Genomic DNA, 26,680 nt, shown 5'->3' with positions numbered 1-26,680 from the left:
TAGTTCCAACGATGCCTCCGATGCCACCGGTTCCAACAAGTGTGGCGGAGCAGAAGGCTCGCTTCCACTGACCTCGAATGTTGTTTGCCTGCCACGTCAAGATGCAAGGCACGTTCGCATTACATGCTGTAGTAGTAATAAATGCACCTAAGTAGCGAACACCTGTATTCTCCACAAAGCCGAGAAGTGGCAGGCCTGGTTCGTTCAGAGAGATGTTAAAGGACTCAGGGCCCACAGAGCTGCGCTCACCTATAAGCAGAAGACAGCCATTGAAAAGAATGAATGGAGACCTGACGCGATATTTATCACTTAGATAAGCAAACAAAAACATCGTCAGTCCAGCGGCGACGTAAGGTGGTGCAACGAGGCACTGCGATGCGGCAACACTAAAGCCCATTCCATTCCGCAGGATAAGAGGAAGAAAGTAAGCAATAGCATAGGTGTTGACCGTTGTAAGTCCAAAAAGAGCCGCAAAGCCCCATATTTTGATGTCCAATGCGTGGGATAAGTATTCGCGGAAATTGAACCTAGACGCTGTCAGTTATACGTGTAGACTATGTCAATGGGTGCAAGGGACAGACTTCTCGGGTGTCGCATCCTGTCGATCTAGCTCGATCCTCGCCACGACGAAAGCCGCCTCCCGGTTGCTGAGATGAAAACCGCAAGTGGTTTCTTTCACGTCCGGGAATCCCAACACTAGGATGTACGCGGCGAAGGCAATGATACAAGTCAGGGTGCCTTGTAGGATGAAAATCCACCGCCATCCAGATATACCGTCTCCCTTCGAATTACCACCACCTACCACGGCCTGGACTCGTCCCCACCACTGTGGCCCAGCCCCACGACCTTCCAACTGTGAGAACCCAAGCGCCAGTATGCCGCTGAAGGCCGATAGAGTTGTTCCGATCATGTAAAAGACGGCATTTCGCTTTTGCAAATCGTAACGAGGATACCAGCAACTCAACAGGTATGCGCAGCCTGGGTGATAGCGAAGGATAAGCAGCGTGCCTGTAACGTCGTGGAACTAGCCGTCGGCTTACCTGGAAAGAACCCAGCTTCACATGCCCCTAGGATAAGCCGCAAGGGAATCAAGTCGGACCAAGACTTCACAAAGCCCGATGCTATTGTGGCTAATCCCCATACGAGCGTAGTTGCTGCCAGAAACGGTTTCGGGCCAATTTTGCGAAGAAGAACCGTAGCAGGCGGTTGAAACAGGACATACGGAACAAAAAAAAGCAGCACTACTAGAGAGTACCGGTTTCCGATCATCTCCAAGTCGACTGACATACCAGCAATCATTGCAATTCCGGTATTGTTGCGGTCCATAAGAGACACAGCGTAGAGGAAGCCCAGAGTCGAGACAAGGCGACAGTCAATGCGGCGTATGATGCTTTTCTGCTCCGCAGGGGTGAATAAAGCAATGCACGACTCGTATTGGGATGCCATGGAATTTGACTGCTCTGTTTTCGCGATTTGGAGCTCGTGATCCTCCACTGAGGGTTCCTTGTGGGATTCCAGGTCGGTAGCCATCGTTGTGGGAAGACGGGAGACTTGTCCCCGAATTCTGTCGTGTTAAAGTCAGGGTTTTGAAAAGACCGTCGTTGCTGTCTACTACCATCGTTACATCTGTTCCTCCTTCTTATATGCGTGGCGGTGTTCGTGTCGAGCCAAGACTGGACGGATCCGAGCCGCACCAACCGCGATCACTTCGTCACGCAAGCCACGACGCGCGCCCAGGCAATTTTGCGCAGCCAGTTCAATTCAAGACTGAAATCGTCGCGCTACCGCTGTCTCACTTCTTGCTTGCCCTGTTTCGGTGGATTTACTCGAAGATGCCTATTGCGTTCGGATTGCCAATTTGATCTCGTCGGATCCGACCGCAGATGTTCCAGGCGCGGTCGACATCATCTAAAGCCTCTTGGTCAGCGCGCTACTAAGACCGTTTAGGCAACGGCTTGGACCTTGCATCGCAAGAGCGTGGGCTTCGCTAGGCTTTTCGCCGCATGGGGGGAAATGGCTCTAAAGTTCAGATAAAGTTGTCTGATGGCGACATCTTTACGCCGTCGGTTCCGATAACACGCACCCCGAACAGGCCGAGGGTTTTGTTCCGTCGCATTTCGCGACTGTCTGATGCAGGGATCTGTGCCATCGGATCCGATAATTACCATAGTAAGTGTACGCGGCCGACCAAGGAAGCCTCGTCATTTAGAGGCTGTGACCGCAGCTTGTGGTGCCCTCGTAAACTTGAAGTGTATGTCTCTAATCGAACCTGATCCTGATCGAAAGATTATCGTAATTCCACCGCCGCAGACGCGACCTAGGCAGGAGCACTTGGAAGCATGTCTTCCACAGGCAGTTTCTGCCTTGAACGTCAAATCTTTGATCCTACGGTCGTTTCCGACGCCTCACGAGCCTTCACCGATCGACTTCAAGTTCAGTCACGGACGGCCACCAGATGGTACGACGTAGGAGCCGCCGAATATCGTCAACTTCGAGCCAATGGCACTACAATACTTCCGGGGACAATTTATCTACCTGACGCTACCGATATCTCCATACCTTCTCGGGATAGAGACCGCTCTATACCATGTCGCATTCTCAGACCACAAACCGAGGCAGTCGTGGACGGCGTCCTCATGCACGTTCACGGTGGTGGCTGGTGTTTGGGTGACGAGAAGTCACAGGACACACTTCTCCAAGATGTTGCAAACGCCCACAACCTGGTCTGCATTTCTGTTGGCTATCGACTTGCACCCGAATTTCCTTTCCCGTCAGGACCGCAGGACTGCTTCGATGTCGCCGAATGGCTTGTTGATCATGCCCAGCAGCGCTTTGGTGCGCCTCTGTGCTTCGTTGGAGGTGAATCGGCTGGCGCACACCTATCCCTGCTCGTGGTGTTGTATATGTTACAGCATGGCATCGGGAGATACTCTGAGTTTCGCTTTAAGGGTCTCTTGCTTCACTATGGATGTTTTTCACTCCGCTGGCTGCCCAGCGTATATGAAGTTTCGAGGCGTGTTCCAAGTCTGGTACTAGATCTGCGGATACTGTCTGCGTTTCGTGATGCTTTCGTCCCGGGCTGGACAGATGCAACCCTCGACAAGGCGGAACTGAGCCCGTTGTACGCAGAGCTTGATAGACTCAGGGGTAAGCTGCCGCCGACGCTGTTCACTTGTGGCACCGAGGACTACCTCCTGGACGACACCCTGTTCATGAGCACTCGTTGGCTGGTTGCCGGTGGCGAGGTCACCGTAAAGATCATACCGGGTGCCCCTCATGGATTCATGTCGTTTCCCAGAGATACCGAGGGTAGTGGCTCTGCGGAAGGAAGAGACATAATGGACAGCTTCCTCGCAGCAAGGATGCACGGCTCTTAGGGGAGTTCCGTAGGAACTCTGCAGGGGCCTCCCCCAGGCTTTATAGAACCATCATACCCAGTATTTCCTCGAACACTGTTGACGATCCAGACGAAAAGCGTGGAGATTTCACTCGCTCCACTGCTGTCCGACGCCCATGCCCGAAGTTTCAAACTCCTTTTCTCGTGTTCTCTAGCTGCAGGTTCCACATCTCCTACATGACTTGCGTAATTTCCGAGAAAAGGTCCTTGCAGCTTCGACTGTACGCCGGAATTTCACGATAAGCTGTCTTGGCTGTCTCGGCTACCCACCACAACAATGTATGTTGCTGATTTCGAAGACGGACCGCTGATCGGCCCACAAAGGGGCCAGGTCAAGTGGCACCTCCCCACCAACAGATCTTGACTTCCCCGCAATCTTTGATGCAAGACGCTAGTCAAAGCGTGGCTTGTCGCCGAGAATCCACCATTTTCCAGATGCTGGACGCCAAAACGCGGGGTAGTTGATCCTCTGGAACATATCGCTTGAAACTCTTCGTGGCCCCTAACAGAATGTCCAATAACACGCCGGACGTGGATGATTCAACGCCTTTATGGTGCATTTCCGCACATGGAAGCGAAATAGAGGCTACGATCTCACAACCCGAGCTACCCCAGCATGTCTCTCAACACAGTTCTGTCTTATTTGGCGTGTGTAGTACCTCGACTGGCTACTTAAGTGTATGCCAAACACCTCATCCTGTTCCGATATTATCTCGCTAGCGCCATCTCATGGTTGAGGTTCGGATCCGTAGTGCGAGAGTTCGGCTCCAGTCGCTTCTTGGCCATGGTCTTGCAGATATTCGACCACAAGATGTACCAGAAAGTCCGTAGTACGGCATCATAGAACTACCGAGACCAGTTTTTGGTTGAACCTCGCGTGATCTCTCGACCATCAGATAGGAGTAAACGTGCCGATGAGGCAGCAAACCTAGCCGACAAAACAACATTCCGTCTGGTACCTCTGAGGCTGATTCTGCCTTCTCTCCGTCAGGAGTCGGTGGGCCTCACCCTGGCAAAAGGACATATGGTTACCTAAGTAAAGTGACCAACATGATTGGGGGATCTTAGGATAGCACAAAGTGGATGCCAGAAACCAAGGGAGCCCATGTTTTACAGGATTGACGCGGGGTAAGTCGTGGCGACTCTATATGCTTGTCGGATCCGAACCAGCAGATCACATGAGCTGGCGCTTGGTAGAATAGGCTTGCCCAAATGCTCCAGAGAGTAATAAATAGCTTGGGCCTACCTTCACGGGTTAGATGGAGATATGACAACTTATGCAAATCGATCCGTCTTTTGCAAACTTCAACGCGACCCCCAACGAGCTCCAGACGCTATCATGCATACCTTCGGCAGCAAGGCCTGCATTGTTTTGGTGGCCTTGTCATCAGTCGAAAATGCCATGGCGGTGGACCTTCCTTCATACAATGTCGACCCAGGTTCCGTATCTGTGTCCGGACTCTCATCTGGTGGCTTCATGGCGGCTCAGCTTGGCATTGCATATTCCGGCACTTTCCGCACCGGATTTGGTGTCTTTGCCGGCGGCCCTTTCGACTGTGCTCGAAATCAGCAGGTCAGTGGCTCTACGTTGCTCATAGACCTGCGCACAGCCTCTCACAAATGCCCCAGTACTCCATGTGTATGAACAACGGGAACCCTAATATCCAAACTCCAACGCAAAACATGAAAACATGGAGCGGAAGCCAGATTGATGATGTAGCGAATCTAAAGCAGCGCAAAATATTCATGGAAGTCGGCACATCAGACTTCACCGTCGGTCCAAACCCCATGAACGCCCTGAAACAACAGTTATCTGGCTTCTCGACGGCAGCAAACACTGCGTTTGTGTCCCGGTCTGGACAGGCACACACCTTTCCCACAGACTTTGACAGCAGTGGCAACAATGCCTGTGGATCTAGTTCGTCGCCATACATATCCAACTGCGGCTACGATGGCGCCGGCGCGGTTTTGAAGTGGATGTACGGCACTCTACAAGCTCGATCCTCTGCCGCCCAGGGAACGTTTGTCAATTTCGCCCAGTCAGGCAAGTACGGGTCTTCTGGCATGGGTCAGACAGGCTACCTGTACGTCCCTAAGTCCTGCCAAGACGGATCAAAGGTCTGCAAGCTGCACGTCTCTCTCCATGGGTGCTTGCAGACTATTGCAGACATCCAGAACAAGTACACGGTGAGCACCGGGTACAATTTGTGGGCAGGTGAGACATGGCGATATTGGCGTGCTATTACTTCGATAAACAGAGTCATGTGTGGCTAACAGTTCGTCAAGATGCAAATGACATCTTGATCCTGTATCCCCAAGCCGTTCACGACTCTACACCTCGACAGGCCTGGCAAGGTTTGCTCCCCAATCCAAACGGGTGCTGGGACTGGGTCGGTTGGTATGGCCAGAATGCAGACCAAAAGGGAGGTGAGAGAGACCCTGAAGCTTCGGGGCCATTCTGTTTGGAGCAACCAACTAAAATACCGGCTAGGCGTTCAGATGGCTGCTATTGTCAACCAAGTAAACCAGATCACCAGCGGCTTCAAGCCAGGTGGTGGAGGTTCTCCCTCAACTACAACCACACCCCTTACCACTTCAACCACTTCTCAAAACTTGCCTACGACAACTGTCACTGTTCCCAAAGCCCCGCTCTATGGTCAATGTGGAGGTTTAGGATGGACCGGGCCAACTGAATGTGAGCAGGGCGTTTGCACGGCATACAGCCCAATCTACGCGCAGTGTCTGTTGCCGGTCTAAAATATGGCATTAGTCGCGCAAGAGGCAATTTTGATGGCTGATTCTACTCTGAGACAGTTCCAGCCTTAAGCCTGTCAGGAAGTGTCTATGTTTCAACACGTGATGGATGGGTACGCTTCTCAGGCTTGACCAAACACACGATGGTTCGTAGACAAAAACCCTGGCGCCGACTATGATTGACAATGCGGCAATCCGTATCTGCCATGGCCAGACTAAAATCTCACGTGGTCCTCTTTTCGTCGGACCAAAGTCCTCCAATACGCCGCCGTGTCGTCTCCACCTTCTCGTCTCCCTGCGCCTTGGCCGCGTCGTATGCCCTGCGGAACACGCCGACGTTCTCATGAAATAGTGGACGCGAGTCAGTCCAGCCCGTTGCGGCGCGTATCTTCTTGCTATCCACCCATTGACTGTGTCCAAAGACGAAGTCGACGCCACTCAGTCGCTGGATCGCCGGTGGGAGCTCGTCGATCGATGCGACAAACGCCACGTCGGTGAAGCCATACTCTATGGCAAGGATAGCGGCAATTTCCTGAAGCGTCTCATAGCGTCGACCAGATATGTTGAACGCCTGACCAGCAAGGGCCGAACGGGCTGGGGTGTGGTCAGGACCCCGGCCGAAGAGGGCGGTAGTGGCGAGCGCGACATATGCATCTGCACAGTCGTCGACGTGGATCCCGTGGATTATGGTACGAGGAGACGATGGAATCTTGAGCACTTCCCCACTGCGTCCCGAATTTGCGACGTAGGCGTCCATGTAGTCGAGGAGCGCACCGTAGTAACTGCCGGTGTAGCCAAACAAGGGGGTTGCTCGCAGAATGGTCATGTCGAAGCCCGCCCCTCCTCCACCGTCCTGCGATTCCTCAAGCGAGCGTGTGGCACCTTTCATGCGCGCTTCAACAAGCGGGTGAGGGATCAAGGGTGAGTTTTCGGTATGAGGCAACAGTTCGGGGTCACCGTGAAGCTTCGTTGCACCGTAGTCCTTGCAGCCGGAGGACCAGAGTACCAATGGCCGAACGGGCGGCTCCGCCGATGACGACGCTGCAGCGATGCTCTTGAGGAATGACAGCATATCGCGCCAGTGCGTGTCCTCTGCGTCGCGACTGAGCTTCGACGGCTCGGTACATATGACGACAATGTCCCAGGTACGCGAGTGCGACAGCACCTTTGCAGCCAGAGCCTCCGGCTCAGACACAGAGCCCACGATGGGATTGACTTCCTCGGCGGCCAGTGCTGGGGCGGCAGACCCGCGTCTAACGATGCCGTGCACGCGGAAGAACGACAAGGGGGGAGTGTGAGCCCGGAGGAGGGCACGGCAAATCGCGGAGCCAAGATAGCCATTTGCGCCGACGACAAGCGCGTTGAGTGGTTTAGACGCGGCCATGTTTGAAGATGCTGATCCAATTGCGAGTCAGTTTTGCAAACACTAGGCAAAGGACAAGACTATAAATGCGGCGCGCTGTCGAAGTGCTCGACCTGCGCTCATCCATCGGGCGCAGCACCACGGCCTGGTCTTGGCAGTCGGAGCTCGGTGTCGGCTCGATTCGACATGCTCAATTAATAAACGGCGCCAGTCCACCGCTGGCGTGCCGGCGCAGATTGCCCCGATACGCCTGTCAATTTGTCAGCCGGGGTCGAAAGCGACCCGTGGTCGTCGTCGGCACATGCATCAGGAGGGATGGTGGTCGTGTTGTTCGAGGCACGCGCGGTCGGGCACTCGCGATGAGACATCGTCATCGTCGCCCGGCCGGGCATAAGCACAATGGTGTCATCTCCGTGGACACGAACCCGCGCTGGGGTTCTGAGGCTCCTTGCTCGCAAAGTTTGGGGAATTGACACGCCAGGGCGGCAGAAAGAGGATGTATTGATAGGAAGACTCTCTTCGGTGAAGAACACGGCGTCCTCAATTGACGACATGGATCGTCGCGGTGCCGTTTTGGAGCACCCGTACTACCACCAATGACCCGCTAAGACGCGCCCTGGCCCTTCGCTCAAACCGCTGCTCTTTCCAGCGTCAAGTCGGACAGCTTATTCACCCTCAAGAACTTGCACAAGAACTTGCACTGAGCACTATACATCGTTTCGGCAGGGGTCAGCAGGTGCGCCTGCGCTTGCGGTCTATGTTTTAACGCGCGTCAGTCTCGCCACTCTCTCACAGCGTGTCACTGGGGCCATTCCGTACCCATGGTGGCGCCCTCGGCGATGCTTTTGGTCTGGGGGGCCGGGCTGCCTTTATCGCCGGCAAGGGTCGACTTCAGAGATGCCAGCTTGCTGGACATATTGCGCGAGCCGTCTGGCGCGGCAATGTGCCCAGATGGCGGGGCGCCAGTGGAAACCGGAGTGAAAGACTCTTTGCCATTGCTTTTACCGTCTTTCTTCCAGCTGGGACTCGCTTCGCCAGGCCCGGTTGCCGCTGCAACGCCCCTTGCCGCATCAGGGTCGGGCTGGGCTTGGTCGGCAAGATATTCCGGGCGAGGCAGGCGCAGATCAAAGTTGCAAAGTTTCTGGAACTGCACTGCCGGCGGGTACTGGGCGCCCTTATCACTGAGCGAAGCGCAAAATTGAGGTCCAAGGCAGTACTTCGCGAAGCGTTCTGCCAAGGGATGCCTGCATTTTTCATCGGATCTGGAGATTCGTACGAGGATTCCTGCCATTCGATTCATCAGCATATGTGTCCCCAGCCATGTCGTCGAAAACAGTTTCTGTAGAACAGGGAGATGGGATTACCACACGTTCCGTGGCACCTAAACTGATCAGTGTCTTTTCGCCAGCCGTAATTAAACATTGATAGATCAAGATTGATGTTTGTCGATGATTGGGGTATATTCTCAAACGGGGCGGGGGGAAGAGTCCTCGTGACTGCGATCTGTCCGCGCTTCATCGGCCTGCCGCTCGCAAGAGGAGCCCCCGCAGCTGCGAGCAAAGCAATGACTGAGGACTGTTTCATATTGACGGTTCTGAGTTTAGTCTATAACCTTGTCACTCGAGCCGACAGCAGAGGAGATCTCGATTCAATACTTCCGGTGCTCGAGCAGAATGGCGAAAAGCAAGTTATTTCTACATGTAAAGGCACAAGGCATAGTTTTCCCATTGACAGTGCTTATGCACACAAGCATACAGAAGAGCCACCAAAGAATGTCAAGCTCAAATAAAACTTAATTCCACGCTATAGGTCAGAAGTCACGCGATGAGTGGATTGCGTCGTTCCTTCATCGTAAGGATCATGTCACGCTTGCGGTTTAATGTGTCACGCGAGCCACGGGCCTGAGGGCTATGAGATACCGAAAGCTCCTGAATTGCGGTTATTATGTACATCATAGTATGTACTGCATATACCAATGATTGTTTGACTGAACTGTCATTATTGCCTCTCTGCCTCGCAAGAGTAAGAATACATGCGCTGCCGCGTACCGTGGTTATGTTCAAACTCCACCCACAGTCATGCGGAACAACCCAGGCCGTATACCGTGCGTAATGTTAAGGTCCTCAAGCAGACAGCCACATGTTCCGTGTCATGCTGTACGACGCTTCAGACCTCAGCATGCAAAGCGGACTGCAAATGGCCTGGCTCGCCACAAGAAAAGGGAGTACGACTTACGGATCCGGGTGCGTTCTTTCTCTTCAGCCGAGGGCTTTGACCTACCTGAAGCCTCTTCAAATCGCTGTCAAAGGCCTGAAACCCTTGATAATGTGTGAAGACGAGGAGCTCGGCCGAACGGATCCAGAGAGATGAGGAATCGGCCCATCTGGGGAGACGATTTAGTAGCTTTTACAGTAGTCCATTCTTGTGCTACTTTGAGTTTTATGTGCATGAGTTGGCACACGGGCTGAAAGGCCAAGAGCAGGTTGGTCTTGTGACGACAAGCGTGTCCTTTTGTCATCGTTAGCTGGCCCAATTTCAGCCGCCGTACATCCTCTGAGTGCCACACTGACGACCGAGACGGCGGTTATTATATATGTCCTGATCTGCATTTTCCAAGGTGACACACTTGCTGCACAATATATTACACATACATCCGGCTTGACGCTCCTGTCCATACATCGTCCGCGCAAGATGCAAGCTAGGACAGTGTCCATCATCATCGCATTGGGAAGATTGTTCACTCATGCCATTGCACAAGATGGCCAGAGAGGTAGCAAACCTCCGAGCAAACCCTCAAATTCCCGAGTCATGGACGACACGATGGGCCCGGCGGGCATTATGTGGCCACCGGACCGACCGTGGTCTGCTGACATGGATACTCAGCCGCCTTGCGGCTCGCGTGCACCATCGGCAAACAGAACCAAGTTTCCTCTGAGTGCGTATCCCCCACAGCTGGAGTGCATGGCGGCTTACGCGTTTCCGTGTCAGCGGGCGGCGCGATTTCACTCACCGGCCAGGATGACTACTACAAAACCCGCATCAGCATCTCTTACTCCAACGGTATGAGCCCTCGTGCAGCAATGTGTGGACCCGAGCCGTGGCTCACTTTCTCATTTGTGGTGGCTTTCGTTCTGACATGGAACCTCCCAGATCCAAAGTCGAACACCGACTTCTCCCCTCTAGTCGACAGCGCAGATATTCACGATTTGGACCCTGGTCACACTTGCGTCAAGATTCCCGATGCGCCCCCGCGAGTCGTGGCCGGCGCAAACGCGACGCTCCAGATCACGTATAAGGCTGACTGGGATGCCCCTCATCTTCAGACTTTCTACGCTTGCGCTGACATTACATACGTGGCGGCGGCCGACTTCAATTTCCGGATTCCCTGCTTCAACCACACTGTTCCCGGTGAGGACAACGAGGCAGCGGCAAAGAGCGTAGGTGCTACGTCCAAACAGTCCGCCGCGGATAATCCGGAGCCGTCGGCGTCTGCGATTGTTGGTCATGGACAGCAGATGGGAGGGGCTGCCATGGCTGGCGCTAAGTCCCTGCACATAGATTCCGGCCACCCCCGCTTTTCGGCCACCCAGAAGGTAGCGCATCCCACACCGCTACTCCAGCTTTAAAGTCACCTAGCTCAACGAATCTAATCTCAATTGTTTTCAAACTTAGGGGAAATGGTCATTAATGCAGAATAGCCAAGTATACGGAGCTAGACGTTACTCTAGCCCTACAGGCAGTTATAAATAGCATGCCCATTAGGTAGGCTTCGAAATCTTAGGGTGTTCTAAGGGCAACTCTTTATGACCGTATGCACGGCTACGAATGCAGAAAAGATGTATTTTCTTCTCTTTAGAGGCTTTCCTAGACGCAAGAGAATTAGCTTACTGAGTGGATTTTTATCTAGGACGCTATAGGGCTCCCTCCTATGCACTCGCAGATCAGGCAGTTCGCATAGCGCATGCTGGCAGTTAAAGGAGACTACATATAGCTCGGAAAACACTAGATGTAAGCTTTTTTGAGACGTAATCCTATAGTTCGGACGCAAAAGTGCTATCATAGAGACTCTACGCGTATTAATGGCGTATCTACCGAGGTAATTCGGCCTTAGTTTAATAATTTCTTCCTTCCCGAGATCTAGGCTATTAAGCCCGAGAATAGGTATAATATGGATGAAGTAGGCATTATGGAAGGACTTAGTGAGAATGGACTGGTCGTTAGTAATGCCGAAAAACGATCTATCTAAAAGAAGACGCCTGGTTCTCGCGTCTAGACGTCGTTTATCGAGTGCGTGTCCGCTATAGGTACCTTCTTGCCTCCCTTAGTAATTTTTAAGGGGAAATCGGTCTAGCAATAATGGTTTCTATAAGATCTTAGTCTTTTTAGCGATTAGCAATTTACTGCGATAAAGAACGGGTAGACTTTAGACTAGACTGCGGTAGAATGGCTAGAAAAGGTATTCATTCCTAGGACCTAGCTATCCGACCCTTCAGAGCGAAGACTGCTTGTATTGGATGGCTACGGGAGCTACGAGATAGTTGACTTTATGTATCTATGCTATCAATATAAGATTCATCTTCTTTTTCTGCCTCCTCATACCTCTCATATATTGCAACCACTCGATTTATCCGTCTTCTCCCCTCTAAAGCACTACTACCGCAAACAGGTCGGGTTTCTCAGCCTTTTAACCGATTTAAGCCCGGTCGGCAAGCAAAACTTTCTTTCCTGCTACTAGAGAGCTCGCGAGCAAGCGCTCACGGCGTCCAACATCAAGGGTAGCTAGAAAGCGACGGGTTTATGGCCGGTATCGGTAGCGAAGCCACTTTTAAGCCCTCTCCTGCTAGAGAACAGCAACAACCGAAAGAAGGGCGGAAAAAATAGTCATAAACAAACCGGGAGCCCTTTTCCTACCAATAAATAGCAATCAGATACATCGCAGATCGCGTAGTCGACTCCGAGGCGGCCCCAAGATCTAAAGGTACAAGTGCTTCAGTTCAATCAGCTTAACGACAATATGCCCACGAAGCGGCTATTATTCAGGAAGATCACAAAAGGGTTTAATAAGAAGGATAGCCTCTTAGCCAAAGCCCAATTACATATCCAGGCTCTAGAAACACAGTTAGCGGCCGTGAAGCCAACGAAGAGGAAGAAGGTAGAAACGAGTCCAAATTCGAGGTTCGCCGACATTAAGGCAGTACGGCGGGCGCAAGCTAAGGTTAATATAGCTAAGAATGAAGACCCTAATGGAACCGAAGCTAAGCTATCTAATATCGGTAACGATTATATCGTAGTGCACGTTGGTGGGCAGTAACAAGCGATTAAATCAATGACCTTGAAAATGGAGCACGATTTTTGAGGTGGCCGATAACAGGGGGTGGCCGGAATCTATGTGCAGGGACTTATCGTTGGCTCGCTGGGTGGTGCCTCTGCGCTGGTGGCCATGGCAATCCTGCACAGGCGGAAGAAGCAGAAGGAGCGCAGTTTGCGGCTTGCGCGCATGGAAGAGAACGCACGCCGTGAGGCTTACCCAGGTGATAAGCCGGCGCCGTAGCTGCGGTCCGGAAGGGGGAGGTCGAAGCATCATGCACCCAGTGATGCTAATGTAGTACTGAATGAGCTCTACGGCGCCTACCTGGACGTCACCGCTGGGTTGTCCGCTCAATTGAGTCGAGTGGCAATTGAAGCGGTACCTGGAAGTAGTCTTGCCGCTGTGATGCCCTGATCTTGCCGCTACTATTGGATGTTACCGAGAGATGCAGAGCTCGACGGGGGCGGTGGTTAGACAGCCGGATCTTGGCGAGATCAAGGAGAAGGAGGGAGCGGATGTCCGTCAGCGGCGACGCTGAGCCAGGCGCCGCGTCCAGCATGCCAGCTTCCGGTTGTCTAATATGGCGGGGGCTTCTGGAGACTGAAGGCGGAGTCTAGGCCGTTTCGCGTAAGACCAAGACGGCTTCAACGGGTCGTCAAGGAGAACAAGCCAGCGAGATCCACCACGTCGCCGATGCGCTGCAGCAATTCGAAACGCACCGCTGAGCTTCCGTGGGTGTTGCTGTTGATGTCGATGTCAATGCCGATATTGTGAGAGGGGGGGCCTCAGCGCATGGATGTGCGTTAGGACTCAGGAGCACGGGCCGACGGGCCCAAGCAAGGCGCGGGCAGACAGACAGACATAAAGATGCAGCAGCGATCAACAAACAAGGCGCGAATTTGGCGACTCGATGGGCGGCGGCGGTTGGACGAGGGGAGCAACAAGCTCGGCACCTCAAACGCCAAGTCGAAAGGACGACTCCCACTCGGCGCGCGGGGACTAGGCAACTTGGGGCTACCGGGGAGAGTCGTCCGGGGAGCCCCGGCCTGGACAGAGCCGCCCGCCGTGGAAGGACATGGTGAGGGACAGCAACGTTTGATGCGGCATTTTTCCGCATCGCCCGTGGGCAAGGGACGGTCTCGTCGTCGTCGTCGTCGTCGCCGCCGCCGCCGCCGCCTCAGGCCGGGGCGAGACAACGGTCAGTCTTGACGAATCCCCAGCCCCAGGATCCGGGAATGTCGCGCCGGTGACGGCGGCAGGGAGAGACGAGGTCACGCGGCGGCCGCGGCTCCAACTCCCAAGGGTGCGCGCGGCCCCGGGCCCGACCGCCGCCACCGCAAGCCACTGGCGTGTGTGTCGTCAAAAGTGGCACGACGGCTGCCTCTCGGAAAGCCAAAAAGTTTGCTCTGGTTGCCCGGCGGCGTGCCGGCCAATGAGGCGGCCCATGATTCTCATCCGCCGAGCGAGCGGACGAATTGCTCGTAGCGATGCCCCCTGCGCCCCTGTGCCGCGATGCTGCCACTGCCGCGCGCCCTCCCAGGGCCTCGGGCTCGCTTCCCGCGGTGGGTGTGTTGAAGCCACGCGAGAAGGCGAGCCAGCCAGCCAGCCGCGGGCCGCTGAAGACGGCGACATGGCGCTGCACACGCGAAGAGTGCCAGCAGTAGCCAGAAGAATACTGCAATCCATCGTCACCTGCAGGTCGTGGACCAAACTCGCGGCGAGGAGGTTGCGCCCGCAGCGACGTGGCATGACTTCATGCGCCCCAGACGGCCGTGCCATGCGCGTGCCCTGCCGTGCTTCGTGCCAGTAGCTTGCAACACGGTCGACAAGCAACGAGCAGCGCGCCCTCGGACTCGGCAGCAAGCCAATGCCCGTTTGCTCTTGTCGTTATGCTTAATCCGAGAGCTGAGCCCTCGTGTCGCACCCGACGACGCATCCCCAACCCATGCGGATCGAGCGCCGCAACACGGTCGTCGGCAAACGTTCCCAGGGTCGCATGTCCCGAGGGCGCCGCCTGTCGGGCAACCATATGCTGTGGCTATTGATGGCACGACGCGGCGGCGACGGCGGCGCCAGGCATGAATCCCTCGACCACCCTCGGTAGACGCCACGAGAGGGTGACGAAGAGCGATCCCGGAAGCAGGGCAGCGACGGAACCAAAGGGAAGGCGCTCGCGCGCCCTGGAAGGCCAAGGCGAAGCCGCAACTAGTTATTATTACGGGTCCAGGCGCATGGCTCCCACCACGTTCCCGGCGCGCCGTCACGGTGGAGCCGCAAACCACCGTTCCGAATATTCCCTGCGCCGGGCCGTTGATATCAGCCCACTCGCTTGTCACCACCGGCGAAATCTCAGCTTCACAACCTGGGCCCCCGCAGGCCCGTCCGATGCCGTGCCTACTGTTGTCGACACACGTACATACATAGCTACATGACTTGCGTCTTTTCTTCCTGGACGCAGCATCTCCGGTTCTCCGGACGTCGGGCGCTCCTCCTACTGTCGACGGGCTCGTGGCGCCCTGTCGTGCGACGTTTGTAATGCGCGCCGGCCGCGGCCTGTGGCGAGCGAGCGAGCGACTTATAAGATGCGAGGGCGACGCTCGAGGGTCCGGCGCCGTTGTCGTGAGGGGTGAGACGGAGTAGACATCTTGGCCTCAGACAGAGTCAGACCAACAGCACACAGCACACAGCAACAGAATAACACACGCGTCTTGCTGTATACACTTCAGTTTCACTTGGCCATCGCGACCAGCAGCAGCAGCAGCAGCAGCAGCAGTATCAGCAGCACCTCCACCGCACCGCAATGGCGCTCACGGCAGAGCAAATCGCCATCGTCAAGTCGACGGCGCCCGTCGTCAAGCAGCACGGGCGCACCATCACCACCACCTTCTATGCCTCCATGCTCGGCGCGCACCCGGAGCTGCTCAACATCTTCTCGGTGCGCAACCAGCACACGGGCGCGCAGCAGGCAGCCCTCGCCGACGCCGTCTTTGCCTACGCCGCGCACATTGACGACCTGGCGGCCCTGCGCGGCGCCGTCGAGCGCATCGCCCACAAGCACGCCTCGCTCTTCGTCAAGCCCGAGCAGTACGCCATCGTCGGCGAGCACCTCGTCGGCGCCTTTGCCACCGTCCTGGGCGACGCCCTGACCGACGACGTCAAGGACGCCTGGATCGCCGCCTACGGCCAGCTGGCCGACGTCTTCATCCAGCGCGAGAAGCAGCTCTACGACGGCTCCGGCCCCGAGTGGCAGTCGTGGCGCAAGTTTGTCGTCGCCCGCCGCCGCGTCGAGTCTGACGACGTCGTCAGCCTGTACCTGCGGCCCAAGGACGGCACGCCCCTGCGCAGCTTCAAGCCAGGCCAGTACGTCAGCGTGCAGGTGCCCGTGCCGGAGCTCGACGGCGTGCTGCAGAGCCGGCAGTTCAGCATCAGCTCCGTCCCGGCCGAGGGCCTGCCGGAGCTGCGCGTCAGCGTCAAGCGCGAGCGCCTCCCCGACGGCGCCACCGCCCAGGACATGGCCGAGGGCCGCGTGCCGGGCCTCGTGTCCAACAAGCTGCACGACCAGTACCCCGAGGGCAGCGAGGTCGAGGTGAGCCCGCCGCACGGCGAGTTCTACTACGACGCCGCCGAGGTGAAGCCCGACGCGCCCGTCGTGCTGCTGTCGGTTGGCGTGGGCGCGACGCCCGTCGTGTCCATTCTCGAGACGATGTTGCGGGCCGGGGAGCGGCGGCCCATCAGCTACATCCATGGCGCGCGGCACGCGGGAGCGGTTCTCTTCGGCGACGAGGTCAGGGAGGCGACGGCCAAGCACGACAACGTGCGGCGCGTCGTCTTCGTCAAGACGGTGGCGGGCGGGGACCGCGTCGGCGACGACTACGACGTCGAGGGCCGCATGGACCTGGCCAAGGTGGGCGAGGAGCTGCACCTCGACAGCCCCGAGGCCGAGTACTACGTCTGCGGGCCCGAGGGCTGGATGCTCGAGACGCGCGACTGGCTCGCCGAGAGGGGCGTGCCGGCCGAGAGGCTGCACATGGAGCTGTTCCGGACGGGCAACCTCTGATGATGGATGGCCACGACGATAGCCTGTTGTGTCTGGTAGGGTACTGGTCGGATTGGCGTTTCGGGCGATTAACAGCGGAGGGTACGGAGTAATACCCCTGATAACTCAACTCGGATGTAGCACAATATCAAGCGTAGATGATGACGAGGAGCGAGATTGCGCAAGTGACATGAACAAGTTTTGGTGTTTTGTCGCGAACAACCTAGGGCGTTGGAGGTGTGCCAGCTGCGGATGCTGCGCGCTGGGCAGGCCTATCGGCGGTGGCCGGAGGGCGGGCATCCTCCCGTCCACGGGCTGGGAGGTCGGCAATTGCCCTGTGCTCAGCGCTGCCCTGCAGGGCTGCTTGTCGATCCGCAGATTCAATCGACACTGGCGGCGGGCATCCGAGACGCAGGGCTGCCACAGGCTCCGGGCTGTCTTCACCTCCAGCGCGCGCGTCGACCCCTACGCCGCCGCGCACAGCGGCTGGCAGCGCTCAAGCCCGCTGATTCCACTGTCCGGGTGCTGTTCCATGAGCTCCACCTAAACGCTCCATCTCTCTCCCCCCCGCCGAACGTTGAGCGATGGAAGCCAGCCACCGGGCGCTCAACTGAACGCCTCACGGCGGCTCGGTGGCGGCGGCACACCATCATTCCTACAGCGCGGCTCCAATCACCAAGTTAGTGGCCCGCCCACGGCGAGTCTGTGACGTCGTCCAACCCATCGTCAGCTGAGGGCCGAACCTACGGCCTATCGCCGAGCGAGTGCACGACGCGACGAACCGTCTGACCGCACCTCTCGCATCCGCTTCCGACCTCTTTCGTCGCCGAGACAATCTACCGCTCTGCTCGCCTATTGCGCCTCGACCGCCTCGACCGGCAAACAATCTCGCCCGGCCTGCGACCTGACCCAAGTCACCCAACCGAACCGAGACGGTGGCGTGCGCGTGTCGCAGCCTCATGGGCATGCATTCCGCACGCACCGCTGCCTCTGGCCCTCGTTGACCTCGTATCGTCTTCTCCTCGTCGCTCGAGGTTCTTCGCATCGCCTTGCTTGAGCTCCTCCTTTGCCTCCCGTCTCCGGACCTCCTCTTCATCCCACGCCGTCGACGTCGCCGACACCACCGCACGCGACCAGCTTCCTCCGTCCGCCTCGAACCTTCGTCCTCCTTCTTGACTTCGACCATGACACGCCCTCCGAAGCCCCGGCCGGGGGTCGGGCCCCTCTCCGGCGCCGCCGCTCCCGGGGCAGCCTCCGGCTCCCGCAGAACCTCCTCGTCCGCCTCCTTCCACGCCGGAGCCCCGATCCCGACCCTCACCACCTTCCGCCGCCTCTCCTCCTCCTCGGTCGTCTCCCCTTCGGTGCACCGCTACCAGACGTTTGCCGCGCCCAAGCTCGCCGTCGAGCCCGCCATCCCCTCGTCTCGCGCCTCCCCCGAGTCGTCTCGCTCGTCGGCCTCGTCCATCTCCTCGGCCGCATCATCCTCTGACGGCGACGGGAGGAGGCACGAGACGCCGCTCCCCGTCCGCCAGCTCCTCCTCCTCGCCTTCCTCTCCCTCTCGGAGCAGACGGCCCTCAACTCCATTTCTCCATACCTCCCCGAGATGGTCGTGTCCATGCCCGGCATCCCGCGAGATGACGTTGGCCTCTACGTCGGCATCCTTGCCTCAGCCTTCGCGCTGGCCCAACTGTCCACCAACTTCCTCTGGGGCTACGCCTCCGACCTGGTCGGCCGGAAACCCGTCCTGCTAGCCGGTACCGCCTTCCTCATGGCCTGCTTCTGCGTCTTCGGCTTCTGCCGCCAGTACTGGCAGGTTGTTGTCGTCCACGTCGCCATGGGCCTGCTCAACGGCAACGCCGCCTGCGTCCCCACCGTCCTCGGAGAAGTCACCGACCGCTCGAACCAGAGCAGAGCCTTCACTTACCTGCCCGTTATATACTCACTTGGCAGCATCACGGGGCCTGCGCTGGGCGGCATCCTCGTCGGAAAGGTGTGGGGCGATGCCTTTCCCTTCCTCGGACCCAACGTCCTCGGCGCCGCCATGCTGGCCGCGAGCGTCGTAGTCGTCGGCATTTGGTTCGAGGAGACGCTTGAGGACAGTGATGCCGACGATGGCCCTTGGCGACCGCAGTGGATCACCGCGCTCACGGCTTGGTTCCGTCGGCCTGCAAAGCGTCCGTCCCTGAACCGCAACTCGTGGAGCTCTCGGTGGCCCACAAATGGCCAGCTGCGCCAGCCGCTTCTACACGCCTCCTCACCGCCTGACTCTGACGACGAGGAACAGGATGAAGACGAGACCGAGGTGGCATCTGGTACTTCTGACTCGGCCGGCAAGCAGCAGTCGCCCTCGTCGTCATCGCCGGGCACACCCCGTGCCGACATGGCCAATGGTGACGGCAATGGTCAGCCCTGGCGCGAGATCCTCAACCGCACAACTCTCACACTTCTCGTCACCTATCTCGTCTTCCAGCTCTCCAACATCTCCTACAACTCACTCTACCCCATCTTTGCCTCCTCGCAGCCACCCACGGGCCGCGGCCTCTCCCCCGGTTTAATCGGGCTCAGCCTGAGTCTGGCGGGGGTAGCCACCATCGTATTCCAGGCTTTTCTGTACCAGCCCCTCAAGGCCCGCATCGGCAGCCTCGGCGCTTACCGGCTGTCTCTCTGGGGCATCGCCCTGAGCATGGTTCTCATGCCCTGGGTGGGATACACAGACGACGAACCGCTCTTTGGCGTCGGCAGCGCAAGGGGCTGGCTGTACGCAGAACTGGGCGTCGTGCTCATTCTGAAGAACATCTGCGCCGTTGGCGGCCTGTCGAGCGTGATGCTCCTCGTACGTCAAAACTCCATTCGAGCTTCGTCACTTGTCGTGACCGCAAGCTAACAGCGTACCCGCAGATTACCAACTCGGCGCCGTCGCATGCCAGCCTCGGTACGCTTAACGGCGTGGCGCAGACGCTCTCCGCCCTCGGCCGCAGCATCGGCCCCTTTGTCAGCGGCGGCCTCTTCACCCTCTCGACGGGCGTGCGCCCCAAGGGTGAGGCTCTTGCGTGGAGTGTCTTCGGCGGGCTCGCGCTCATCGGCGCCGTCGGTGCCCTCTTTATCCGCGGCGACGGGCTTGAGAGCGAGGACTGGGACAGCGAGGAAGAGGAGGACGAAGAGTCGGGCAATGAGCACCGCGGACGACGAAATGATGACAGCGTATAGACGCCATGACGTTACGAAGGATCTATCAGTGCGAAAGATCGTAAAAAGTTATATACGTTTAGAGGCAAATGACTGGGAAAGAGGAAAAGGGGCACAGCATCGAGTCAAGCCCCACGCGAGGCGTCGGCGTTGATGAATCAAGAGTCTGTTCTACCTCCCGTGCAAGCCGTGAAGTATAGGTAGCCAGACGGGCTCAAAGTAGGAACCTGAGCTGGTCCGCGAAATCGCAAACAAGATGTCAAAGCCCATTGGCTCCTTGCGCCAGGCCCCATCGGGCTCCAGCCCAAGAAGGCGTGCTTTTCTCACGCCCTTCCCAGAGAACTCCTTCGCAGCGAAGCATTGCCTCAGTCAATGTGCCTAAGCATGAGCACTTTGGTCAATACCAAGCCGGTGGCTGGTGCCAGTGCCGCAGCATCGTGTCCACGGCAGCCACCCACTCGCCTTCAAAGCACGCCGCCAGCCGGAGCACCTCTTCCTCGGCCGGCTGCCTGCCCGCCCACATCTCCGGGCGCGCCGCCTCCCTCGCCGCGTAGGCGCGCAGGAGCCCGTCGTCGCGCATGCGGCGCAGGCACAGCCAGGCCAGGTTCCAGCTGCGGTTGCTGTCCGGGTCGACGCGCACGCGGGTGTAGGCGTCGCGGACAACCTCGCCGCTGAAGGGGAACGAGGGCGTGAGGCCGCGCAGCTCGGTCAGCAGCTGGTGGCTCGTCACATAGTGGATCCATGCCGCCGTCATAGGCTGCTGGAAGGCACGCGCGTCGGCCTCGTCCTGGCACGCGGCTGCGATACGCTCGATGCGGCAGAGCTCCGTGAGGGTGTTGATGCGGTGTGTTGTGAGGCCCTCGATGAGCTGAAGGGTTGCTGCCTTGGGGGGCGGTCAGTCTGGCGGAACCCTGTGTTGAAACGCAAAGTGAGCTGGAGGTCCGGATGTGACTAACCTGAGGGCGGTCCGACTTGTTGCTGCCCTTGGAGCTCACACTGCCGCTACGGCCAGACGACATGGTGGCTGAAAGCGCTGTGCCGGAGATGCGGTTTCGTCTGAGTTGGCGCGGTGGCTGCTGTCTACCGAACCGCAGAACGGCCACGGACAGGATGTCTTCTTATATATTACAGGGAACTGTCAAGAGTTGAGGCTCCCTTCTCCAGCGCTGCCTCGCCCCCATTCTCACTCGCCTCACGACCAAGGCTGCCGCGCCGGAGCAAGGAGGTGCGCCGATTGGAAGGGCTTGAGTCTCGCAGCTTCGGATGAGCAGACGGAGACTTGAGTCGGGGTCCAGAGGCACCCTACCAGGCTCCGCCAACACGTGGAAATTAGCGGAGGGTTGGTCGTGGGCGTGCGCTGCGTGGGAGCGGACCAAGATATGCCTCGACTAGGGAGCCGCGCCGTGTGTGAGGGTGAGGGTCCTCCTATATGTGCTCATGAGATGTGACGGTTCGGTAGTCAGTAGTCAGACACCCCCGGCCGACTCTAGATGCACTTCTCCTGGGCAGGATACCGCATTGGGGCTCTCGATGCTGGGTATTAAGGCGCTATTCGTTGCATGCATGGCCAAGATGCCGGCCGGCCCCCGTCGGGTGGTTGGCTGGAGCAAGGCGCAGCTGGGAAGAAGCATGATTTGAAGGCGAGCCGTCGAGCTGGGGGGCTCTTACTTGGCAATGCTGGCCACTGACACAGAGGCTCGAGCCGGCAACAAGGTGGCGCAGGGAGCTCATGGCGGGGGATCAAGGACGCCATCGGATACCATGGGTCAAGATGGGTGAGATGCAAGCCGAGTCAGACACGCCAGACGGCAAAGTCCCGGTGGGAGATGCCATGTGCGCCTCTGCCGTCAACGCTCTCCGGCCACAACACACGCTCATGGCTGTCGAGGGACTTCTGGAAGCGAGCAAGACCAGGGCCGGGTCCCCGGAATAGGAATCAGCAACGAATCGAGTGTGGCTGGAGCGAGCTGCCATTGACCGCCTTGACGCGCGAGGGATGTCGATCCCTGCCGCCATGCTTGCCGATAAGCGCCGAGGCGCCGGGCGCCGCTGCTGTTTGGACGTGGTACGAAGCAGAGCAGGCCTGGCTGGGGGAGCTCACGATGCAGGCTGTTGGTGGTTACACGAAGCACGGCGTATTGCTCGCATTCGACACTCATGAGCAGACCCCAAGAGATGCGACTTTCTGTCCTCTCCCTCGTCGGCCTCGACAACGGAGAGAGCTCGTGGCAACGCGGCGGCGCGCTTATTAGATGACGCCGGCGTCGGCTCGCGCTTGTGGGCAGGCGGTGCAGAGTGCTGACGAGTGGGCTCAGGGCGACGGTCTGACAGGGGTGGCGCGGCACAGCCCGCGAAGACTGGGCGGGAGCATCGCGGCGGCTCTTTTTTTTCTTGTCGTTCCACCAACTCAGGCGGAGATCGAGGCGCTGCTCGACTATTCTTGGGGAAACGTCAGTCTCATCTCAGCGCCATCTCGCGCCCGCGTAGCGTAGACACGATGGGGGCAGCGAGGCGGACTGCGTTGCGCGCTCTCCACCCACTGGCGGCTGGCGCGCACGTGGACGGCGTGTCGCGAGCACGAGACACCTTGGTAAGGGACTGGAACTTGGCGTACAGACGCATCGCCGGCGGCTGCAATGCATGCTGCATGGTGGTGGTGGTGGTGGTGCGCGCGTGCAGCTGCCACGCCCGGCGTCGGCTCGGGACGGCGCACTCTTACCGGGGGTCCGCATGCATTGGCAGGCTGTTCGGCCTTGCCGCTGTCGTTGAAGCTGCTGTGGCCGACGCCTGAGGCGGTACGCGCATTGCCGAGCGTCGAGAGCGGCGGTTCCCGGCTTTTGACGTGCGAGAGCCAGCGTGAAGTGCGGCGTGTGAAGTTCCAGGTTGGAGACATGAGCACCAGGTGCGAAGTATTATGTACACACGGCAGGATCAGGTACCTACCTTACGATGAAGTACGGAGTACGTACTTCGGAGCTGCTGGCAGGGTCTGCCACACTTGCACCGCCACGCGAAGCTGTCAGCCTCTCACCACCCCCGCTGAGCCACCACGGATAAACTTCGGTGCCGCAGCCTCCGGGAATCGTCTCCATATTCTTGCTCCGGGTGGCAGGCTCGTCGCGATATCGTCCTCGACCTCGCCCGCCGCCGTTCGCCAACGTCGCAAACCCCGACCACCGCCAACATGTCCATGTTTCGCGCCAAGAAGCTCGACCTGGGCTGCTTCGTCAAGGCGCGAACCATTCGCGACCACACCAAGCGCAAGGTCTTTGAGCAGTTCGAGACCGAGAGGTGTGCATCTTCCTTTTCCTCCCCGTCCCGCCACTCAACTCCCGTCGCATCAACCCCCCGCGCAGCCTCCTTCCGCGTTGACGAACCAATGCTGACCCGGCGTGTCCCTCCGACAGGCAAGCGCTCCGATACATCATCCGCAACACGACGCTCGCGCCGCGCGTGCGCGCCGAGGCCCAGCTGCAGCTCACCCAGATGCACTGCTATACGCGCCCCACGCAGATCCGGAACCGATGCATCATGGGCGGCCAGGGAAGAGGTGTCCTGAGCGACTTTAAGATGACAAGAGTACGGATGCAATACTGCCACTCGACGGTGGCTCCGGGCTAACAGACTCGCAGTTCAACTTTCGCATGGAAGCCATGGCTGGGAACCTGCCCGGCGTGAAGCGGGCAAGCTGGTAGTGCCCAGGGCTGTACGAATACGGAGCGGGAAATCTTGCCTTGTACATTTACGGAGCGTGTATCATCTCAAATAGACCTTCTACCACAACCGATCGGTTGGCCAGACTCTGCGCCGTTTACGGTGCTTCTTCGCCGCGGGTCGGCACGCCCTCCCAGATGATTCTTCACGGTACCCCGAATACTAGTTAACGGTTTCGGGGGCCGGATATCTACGCACTCTGGTCTTGTTCCCATGCAAAGTTTCTGATATCCTATCACCTTCAGCGCCGCGACATTGCTATCAGGGGCAAGCCTCCATCTGCACTCAGGTGGAAGTTAGGCCGCGACCCCCAATCCCACACAACCTCGAGGGCCATTCGTGGTGCGCCACATAGACACCATAGCTATGCGACAACGGCTCTGTGCTGGCTATTTGGTCCTTGCAATGCTGGTTCCAGGCTTCCAGCATCATTAGCCATGTGCTGCCGCGGTGAGACAAGCCGCACAAACTTGCTGCTCAATCGCCCTCGGCTCCAGTCCAATGTCGCATAGAGCAGGCACATAGGCTAAATGTACCTCTTGATTTTATTGAAAGCCTCACAACAAGTTGGCGTGTGCAATTGCCCGTGCGGCCTGAGACTTGTCGACGTTCGAGATTGGCCCCCGAGTTTAGGGTAGGTAAATTGTGAACGGAGAAAAGTGGGGCGAGTGTGACCTCGATTTACCTCCAGCCTCCCACGTTATCGCCACCCCGCTGGTGCCTCATCTCTGCATCAACACCATCGTCATTCCAGCCAGCGCGAACCGACCGTCAAGATGGGAGGCGGAGATCTTAACCTCAAGAAGTCGTTCCACCCGACGCTGCGACGGAACCAGGCAGCCGTCTACGACGAAGAACAGAAAGCCTTGGCCGAGCGCAAGCGCACCCAGCAACGCATCAATGAGATCAAGGAGGAGCGCGCCAAAGAGGAGCTGCAGCGGCAGCTCGAGGCCGCGGGCGGCAAGAAGCGCGTAGACCGCGTCGATTGGATGTACCAAGGTCCGACGGACGGGCAGGCCGGCACGAGCGAAGAGACGGAGGCGTACTTGCTGGGCAAGCGGCGCATCGACAACCTGATCAAGGGCACGGAACACAAACAACTGGAGAAGGCCGCCGGGCAAGAGAGTTTCATGGCGCTGCAGAACGCGAACAGCGCCCGCGATACAGCATCCAAGATCCGCGATGACCCGCTGCTGGCCATCAAGCGGCAGGAACAGGCGGCCTACGAGGCCATGATGAACGACCCAATCAAGCGACGCCAGCTTCTGTCGTCGATGGGCATCGAGGACAAGAAAGAACGGGACCAGGACAGCAGGCACAGAAAGCATCGCCACCGACATCGGAGCCGGGATCGCGACCGCAACCACGACCACGACCACGAGAGACGACACAGGCGGCACAGATCGTACTCACGGTCGCGATCGCCACGACGGCGCCGGCGCGACGACTCGGAGGACGAGTATAAACACAGGCACAGGCGAGCCAGAGATACGGACGAGCGCAGTCCGCCACGACGCGACAGAGACCGATCAGAAGACCGCCACGGCCACGGACATAGTGACTCCCGTCGTCGCCACGAAGACAAGCAGCGGCGCGGATCGGGCTCCGAGGAGCGGCAGCGGCGGAGGAGTCCGTCTTTAGAGGACAGGCGACGAAGCCATGGACGCAGAGACGACGAAGCGAGAGATGGAAGCAGGTACAAGCACCGTGACGCGAGACAGCGGGACGAGAGGCGGAACGGGAACCACCGAGATGGTCGATACCCCCCGAGAGACACAAATGGCGATTCGAAAAAGGACGAGGAAGCGGAGCGGGCGAGGAGGCTCGCGACGATGCAGTCTGCGGCATCGGAGCTGGATCAAGACCGCGACGCGCGGCTACGACAACTGGAGGAACGAGAGCGGGCGGCGCGAGAGGCCGACGACCGGGCGAGGGACCGGGCGGGCGACCGGGGATTCATCAACGGGCTGCACAAGCAGGCGGGCAACATGGCGCTCTCGGAGCGGATGGGGAGAGCGCGGCAGGGATACCAGAGAGACGACGATTAGCTGGCTGGAGGGGAGACCTCGTGTTGGTTGCGCTGGGGTTTGGCATCGATGCGGTTGGGCTGCGAACCCCTGGATCGATTAGGCGTTTTGTCGTGGTCGGGTACCCATGTAGACATGCATATGTCTTGAGGCGGCAACATCGTGGATTCATAACGAATGCCGAACATTTGGGTGGCAGCCATTTCGTGTCGTGATGGGACAGGCTGATGAGGCTATTCGCGACGGGAATTACAGCCATCAGCTGGAGCCAGCCAGTGACGACAGGCTACCCACTACCACGGCCAGGTACAGTACAGGGGACGTAATAACGTGGTTGGAATGCAGACAACCTTACTTGGTCGAGCCAACGGGCCACCCTGCACTTCGTACGTAGGAGTAATCAGAATCCCATTCCCGGGCGCTTCCATGATGCATGCCCAGGTGCAGGTGGTGTCGTGTCTGGCGGGTGCGCTATAAATACGACGGGATCCATGGATGCCCCTCTCAGCGGGCACAGACGGTGAGCCTGGGTCCCGTCCAGGTGGGATTGAATGCAAGTGGCGCCTCCAGGGCGCTGCAGGTACCTCTAGTACTGCTGCAGCGCCCCCAGTGGTGAGATGATGAGCGACGCCAGCCTACGAAGTAGTGGACGCCGGGCAGTGATGGGGCTCTCCACCCAGCGACGGCGCCCGACATCCAGCATGAACCACCTTGCAACTACCTGGTCCGAGCATTTCGGCAGAGGCACTCTGCTTCAGTGACTAGGCGTGACTGACAAAGTGGGCGCTTCCCGCCGTCGTCTTCATCAATTGACCTTCTGCGCCGGGGGCACCCATCGTCATGGGCCTGCCTAGGGTTGCGCAAACGAGCAGTTTGGCTACCAGGCTATTACTA

General features: G+C 58.2%; 7 protein-coding genes across 7 annotated transcripts; 5 read left to right on the top strand and 2 right to left on the bottom strand.

Moving 5' to 3' along the window:
* Positions 1-5,080: 5,080 nt before the first annotated feature.
* On the top strand, positions 5,081-5,828 carry PLICBS_009859 (uncharacterized protein; the record flags this gene model as incomplete). Its single annotated transcript, XM_065601731.1, has 3 exons — positions 5,081-5,612; positions 5,684-5,752; positions 5,821-5,828. 3 exons carry the CDS (start codon positions 5,081-5,083, stop codon positions 5,826-5,828), a joined length of 609 nt encoding a protein of 202 aa, XP_065457803.1.
* Positions 5,829-6,374: 546 nt separating this feature from the next.
* On the bottom strand, positions 6,375-7,535 carry PLICBS_009858 (uncharacterized protein; the record flags this gene model as incomplete). Its single annotated transcript, XM_018328592.2, has 1 exon — positions 6,375-7,535. The coding sequence occupies one exon, from the start codon at positions 7,533-7,535 to the stop codon at positions 6,375-6,377; it is 1,161 nt and encodes a 386-aa protein (XP_018172812.1).
* An 8,087-nt stretch (positions 7,536-15,622) lies between these two features.
* Positions 15,623-16,879, top strand: PLICBS_009857 (uncharacterized protein; the record flags this gene model as incomplete). The annotated part of the gene is made up of 1 exon (XM_018328596.2): positions 15,623-16,879. The coding sequence occupies one exon, from the start codon at positions 15,623-15,625 to the stop codon at positions 16,877-16,879; it is 1,257 nt and encodes a 418-aa protein (XP_018172816.1).
* A 1,163-nt stretch (positions 16,880-18,042) lies between these two features.
* On the top strand, positions 18,043-20,066 carry PLICBS_009856 (uncharacterized protein; the record flags this gene model as incomplete). Its single annotated transcript, XM_018328597.2, has 2 exons — positions 18,043-19,692; positions 19,758-20,066. 2 exons carry the CDS (start codon positions 18,043-18,045, stop codon positions 20,064-20,066), a joined length of 1,959 nt encoding a protein of 652 aa, XP_018172817.2.
* A 376-nt stretch (positions 20,067-20,442) lies between these two features.
* Positions 20,443-21,064, bottom strand: PLICBS_009855 (uncharacterized protein; the record flags this gene model as incomplete). The annotated part of the gene is made up of 2 exons (XM_018328598.2): positions 20,443-20,928; positions 21,002-21,064. The coding sequence occupies 2 exons, from the start codon at positions 21,062-21,064 to the stop codon at positions 20,443-20,445; spliced, it is 549 nt and encodes a 182-aa protein (XP_018172818.2).
* Positions 21,065-23,229: 2,165 nt separating this feature from the next.
* Positions 23,230-23,740, top strand: PLICBS_009854 (mitochondrial 37S ribosomal protein uS14m; the record flags this gene model as incomplete). Its single annotated transcript, XM_018328599.1, has 3 exons — positions 23,230-23,336; positions 23,453-23,624; positions 23,678-23,740. 3 exons carry the CDS (start codon positions 23,230-23,232, stop codon positions 23,738-23,740), a joined length of 342 nt encoding a protein of 113 aa, XP_018172819.1.
* A 795-nt stretch (positions 23,741-24,535) lies between these two features.
* Positions 24,536-25,807, top strand: PLICBS_009853 (RNA-splicing factor; the record flags this gene model as incomplete). Its single annotated transcript, XM_018328600.2, has 1 exon — positions 24,536-25,807. The coding sequence occupies one exon, from the start codon at positions 24,536-24,538 to the stop codon at positions 25,805-25,807; it is 1,272 nt and encodes a 423-aa protein (XP_018172820.2).
* Between the last annotated feature and the right edge of the window lie 873 nt (positions 25,808-26,680).

This window comes from Purpureocillium lilacinum, assembly GCF_023168085.1.
Source record: "Purpureocillium lilacinum CBS 284.36 DNA, scaffold_7, whole genome shotgun sequence".
In the NCBI taxonomy this organism is placed as follows: Eukaryota; Fungi; Ascomycota; class Sordariomycetes; order Hypocreales; family Ophiocordycipitaceae; genus Purpureocillium; species Purpureocillium lilacinum.
Note: the sequence above shows the minus strand (reverse complement) of the source record. Positions and strands in the feature narration are given on the sequence as shown.